A 5,417-nucleotide genomic window follows, 5' to 3' on the forward strand; every position below is an offset into this window, starting at 1 on the left:
GTTAGTTTAGAGTTTAAGTTGATACAATCACCAAAGTTTATGAATATAAATTGATACTTGCCTTTAAATTTATATATGATAGAGAAAAATAATTTGTATTATAATGACGTTAGACGTTTTTTTAAAGACGAGCTACCACATAGACAAACCTCAAAGTTTAGGGACTAGATTAATAACTCGACTTTAGTTATATAAATTATTATTATTTTTAATGTTGAACTCTAATAAAGAGCTTTATATCATTAACCTCTTGATCGATGACGTGTCTTAACCAATTGAGTAGCTCAGTGAGTATATCACATATATATATATATATATATTAATTTTTCTTTTCAAATTCATGTGATAATGAGTTTACTGTTTCCTTTAGATGATTGTGTGTTGATTGTATTATGGTTTATATGTCAACAAAAGAACCCCCACTAACTACAAAAGAAAAGAAAAAAAAGTTAAGATATTTGAATCTTACAGAAAACCCAACAGATAAGAAAAAGAAATTAAAACTGTTATTGACAACTAAAACCTAATTCAAGTAGTATACGATTGATATATTAAAACAAATAAAAATAAAAACTCATCATAGACTATATAGAGACGGAATTAATAATATAGCAAATAAGTAAAATTCTTATGGTATATTCGCACACCTGACTTATTTGTTTAAACTGAAATTTATTGTTGTTATTATTATTATTATTATTTCGATTGTTAAATCAAAATAAATGATCTACATTTTTTTTTTTAATAATTAATTTAGAATCACAAACTTGCGTGTACTGGTTGTTCTGTAATACAATATTCAAACAATCATTTTTCTTAAAAGAAATATTATTTAATAACAATTTTGCTTTTTTGAGAAAATGAAAACACGAAATAAAAACGAGTTTCGAGACATTTTTTTTGATAAAATGATAAAAAAAATGCTAAAAGAATTAATTTTTTAATGAGCTATTTTTACAATACGGGGCCCCACTGTGGGCAGTATTTCAATATCTCTCTCTCTCTTCCCTAAAATGCTTCGCCGTCGTAGATCATCGAAGAAAAAGCTGCTCTAATTTCTGTGGGGAGAGAGAACGAAAGAAGAGAAAAAGGAGAGAGGTAGAGCGATTAACTGGCAGCCGGAGCTCTGATTATGGCCGCATAGGCTCAGCAAAGGGCAGGCCCTGGCAGCGCAGGATTGCCTTGACTGCTGTAAGTGACTGATGCTCGGAGTACTTTGTGCTCGTCCTAAGCCTTGGATTCTCGTTTCCCTCTCCAATTTTATTCACGGCTCGGCCGCTTACCATCACCACCACCATCAAAGCCGGCTACTCGTTCAGAGTCCCATCCAATTCGATCGGCGACAGCGCCACCATTCCAGCGCCTGCAAGCTCGTGGTCGGTGGTGCTGCTTCGATATGGCACGCTATATTGCCCTCTGGTGCGGGAAGCAGTAGCAATCTCTGCCGTCCGGCGATTCACTGCCATGAGCGCAAAGGAGAGGGATCTTGGAATGTCGCCTGGGACGCTCGCCCAGCCCGCTGGCTTCACCGTCCCGATTCGGCTTGGCTGCTGTTTGGCGTCTGTGCCTGTATTGCGCCGCTTGATTGGGTGGATTCAAGTCATGAGGCTGTATCGTTAGATCAGAAGAAGGAAGGGTGTGAATCGAGCGCTCCTGGATTTAATCAAGACGATGAGAGCTCCGCTGATTACAGGGTGACAGGTATTGTGCAAAATTTGCGTTGTAATTTATATTGATTTGTTGAGAATTGCGGTAGGGAAGCTATAGAAAACATCGATTCCATAATTTCTGCTTAATTAGGTGTTACCATTTGATGTAAAAATCTCTGTTCTACGTTCGTTTTATTCATTGCTTTGATATGAGATAGATTGAAATGAACTGCTACAGGTGTGCTAGCGGATGGTCGGTGCTTATTTAGGGCAATCGCTCACGGGGCTTGCTTGAGAAGTGGGGAAGAAGCTCCCGATGATGATCGTCAAAGAGAACTCGCTGATGAATTAAGGGCTAAGGTAAGATTAGAATTCATACATAATCATCTATCTGTTGGTTAGGATTTTAGTTCCTATGTTGAAAACCATGCGTAATATTCAAAATTTTAGTGTGATTCATTAGGTTGCTTAATTCTTTACAGGTCGTGGATGAGCTCTTAAAGAGGCGGAAGGAAACAGAGTGGTAAGCTCATCTGATGCATATTACACAAATTTGACATATATGGTTGGATTAGAAAACGGCTGGTTCTGATTGTGATGATTAAAATTTCCTTTAGGTATATTGAAGGAGATTTTGATGCGTACGTGAAGAGAATTCAGCAACCTTTCGTGTGGGGTGGAGAACCTGAGTTACTAATGGCATCTCATGTCCTGAAGTAAGTTTTGATTTATGTTGCTAACCACGTTTGTGTTACCACAATTTTGTCTCACCTTAGTCTACATAAAATTTTTTCCTAAACGAAAAAGATGAAGTAAGAAACAAATTGGTAACTCAAACACTTTGTTCTGCCAAAGAGCTGATATTTAGTTGGCAATTGGCACTTGTGGTAGAAAAAGATCATGAGTTTGATAAAGGGAGAGTTAATATATAGTTGGCAATTGGCACCTATAGTAAATAAAGGGCATGAGTTCGATGAGGGACTAAGAGGGGATGAGTTCAATTCATAGTGACTACCTTTTTAGGATCTAATATGCTATGAGTTTCCTTGACACCCGAATGTTGTAGGATCAGGTGAGTTGTCCTGAGGTGCGCGTAAGCTGGCTTGGACATAAATTGGCTCTAATTTGATGAATTTTAGTTTGTGCTTTTATGTTGTGTAAACTTTTCTCTCTTCCTTTTTACTTTTAGTTTTCATGTGTTCATAGCTAAAATATGTCCGAATTTTCTTCTAGGCTTAGGTGGTGAGAGAGAGCTTTGGGCTTTTAGCTCTGAGCTACTAAACCCTTAGTAGGGGCATGTTTGGTTAATGGCAGTAACAAGTTGAGCCTAATAAGTCAAGGTTAACCTTAAACTTCTATCTTGATTGTGAGTTTATGAATTGGGGTTTAACTTGAGTTTGTATAGCACTTGAGATAAGCGTATTGAAACTTAGAATAAGGAAATCACTATCAGAATATATGTTCTACTTTTTAACCTCAATAACACAAGGGGAATTTGTGAGTCAAATATCCCAAGAGGGTGACATCAATATAGTTGTTGAGAGTGTAATTTTAAGTGAATCACTTTTCAGAAATCAAGTGTTCCATCTAGATATATTTTTGAGTGTGCTTGACATGACCTTTGTAGTGGCTAAAAGTGCTTTTAACTAATAAAAAACACTCGCGACAGTTGGCTACCTGGCTAAAAGTATTTTATAATAGTTTAATAATCAGTACTTTTAGAAAAAAGCAATTAAATTGGGTTTGACATTTACTTTTAGCCTTTTAGGACAGTGGAGAATGGTTAAAAGCTATTTATAAAGTGTTCCATCTAGATGTATTTCAGAAGAGCACCTAACTAGTTCTTTTAAAGTGTTTCTAGACGTGTTTTTAGGAAGTATTTATAAAAAGAGTATTTCACTCAGAAGTACTACTCTCAAAAGAATGTTTAAAAGCTTTTTATAAAGTGTTCCATCTAGATATATTTCAAAAGAGCACCTAACTGGTTCTTTTAAAGTGTTTTTAGACGTGTTTTTAAGAAGTATTTATAAAAAAAAGTATTTCACTCAGAAGTACTACTCTCAAAAGTCATCTACTTTCTGCCGTATAACCAAACTCATTTTATCTGTTTTATTAAGTTTCCAAAAACGCTTTCAGCTATTATAACCAAACATCATACGAATTTTATTAGTGATTTTAATCCAAGTAGGTTTATTCCAAGGGTCACAAGACACTCTAAACATCTCTGTTCCAGCAGATGGTGTTAAACTCTCGAGGTACAAACATCTGTAGTTTTACATTCGCAGGGAACTTTTTGTCGAGACAGCTTTCTATTGCATAACATACTGCATGCATTCTTTGTCTTAATGTGTGACACATCTACAGAGTAGAAAACAATTGTAATTGTATAATGAATTTGGGTTCTAAGTTGAAGATCATTTGGGCTTTAGTTAACAATCATTTAGTCCTCATTTGGTAATCATTTGATTTTTTGTTTTTTGTTTTTGAAAATTAAGCCTATAAACAACCCTCTCACATTTAAATTTCTTGATTTGTTATCTACTTTTTACCAATGTTTTCAAAAACCAAACCAAAATTTGAAAACTAAAAAAACAGTTTTTACTTTTAGATTTTGTCTAAGAATTCAATTATTGTATAAAAGCAAGTTTTTATAAAATCTACATTATTTGTTTAGTCTTTAAAACCTATCATGCATTTTGAAAACATGGGTAGGAAGAAAGTAAATAATAAAACAAAAAAGCTCAAATGTGGTAAGTGTTTATAAGCTTAATATTCTAAAACAAAAAACAAAAATTGAAATGATGGTCAAAGGGGCTTTGTTATTAAAACTTTTTACATTTTCTTGAACACTTTGCACCAAAAACTCATGGGTGGAAGCATTATTTATAAGTTAAATATTCAAAAACAAAAAACAAAAATAGAAATGGTTGTCTGAGGAATCTTAGTTACTAAATTTTTTATATAAGGGAAAGTAGTCTTTATAAGCTTAATATTAAAAAATAAAAAATCAAAATGAAATTGTTATCATGGGCTTTAGTTACTAAACTTTTTGCATTTTCTTGAACACTTTGCACCTGGCAGGACACCGATATCAGTATTCATGAGAGAGAGAAGCTCAGATGGCCTGATAAACATAGCAAAGTATGGTCAGGAGTATCAGAAGGGTGAAGAAGAAAGTCCTATCAACGTGCTGTTTCATGGGTATGGTCATTATGACATATTGGAGACCTCGTCCGACAAAGTTTCACTGAAACTAAGCATGTAGAAATTGAAAATGGCTTTCAATCTGGGTTGGACAGATAAAAAGTCATTTACATTAGGATTAGACAACTTTCTCCAAAAGTTGAATAAAACTTGCATTGATTTCAATAATTGGCACCAACAACCTCATTTCAAGCGATTGGCTTGTAAAAGTTTTGTAGGTAATTGATTTTCTGTTATGCTTTTAAATTTAAAAAAAATGTTTGTGGACTTCAACTTGGCAATTCAATTCTGGGTGTTTTGGTGCATTGCTTTCCTGAATTCCATTGATGAATTTCCTTTTGAGGATATAATGGTGGATTTCTGCCATTTGATATGAATGGTTTCAATGTGTTGTGTTTATGTTCTGATGAAAACATGTTCACAGGATTATAGTATTAATCCTGGAGATTCACAGAGATTGATCACTGATCTGCATAAACAGTAGATACACTTTGGGATTGATCCGAAAGATGAAACCAAAATTTGAATTGTTCAGGTTTGTTGATATCTCCTTCGAATCTGAGT

The 5,417-nt window shown here is 34.3% G+C and overlaps 1 protein-coding gene across 1 annotated transcript; it reads left to right on the forward strand.

The window, feature by feature from the left end:
- Nucleotides 1–1,002: 1,002 nt before the first annotated feature.
- On the forward strand, nt 1,003–5,166 carry LOC120081612 (OVARIAN TUMOR DOMAIN-containing deubiquitinating enzyme 4-like). Its single transcript, XM_039036639.1, has 5 exons — nt 1,003–1,701; nt 1,888–2,009; nt 2,132–2,172; nt 2,267–2,365; nt 4,731–5,166. The coding sequence occupies exons 1-5, from the start codon at nt 1,203–1,205 to the stop codon at nt 4,912–4,914; spliced, it is 945 nt and encodes a 314-aa protein (XP_038892567.1). The 5' UTR covers nt 1,003–1,202; the 3' UTR covers nt 4,915–5,166.
- Nucleotides 5,167–5,417: the final 251 nt, after the last annotated feature.

The sequence above is a fragment of the Benincasa hispida genome, chromosome 7 (assembly GCF_009727055.1).
Source record: "Benincasa hispida cultivar B227 chromosome 7, ASM972705v1, whole genome shotgun sequence".
NCBI lineage: Eukaryota > Viridiplantae > Streptophyta > Magnoliopsida > Cucurbitales > Cucurbitaceae > Benincasa > Benincasa hispida.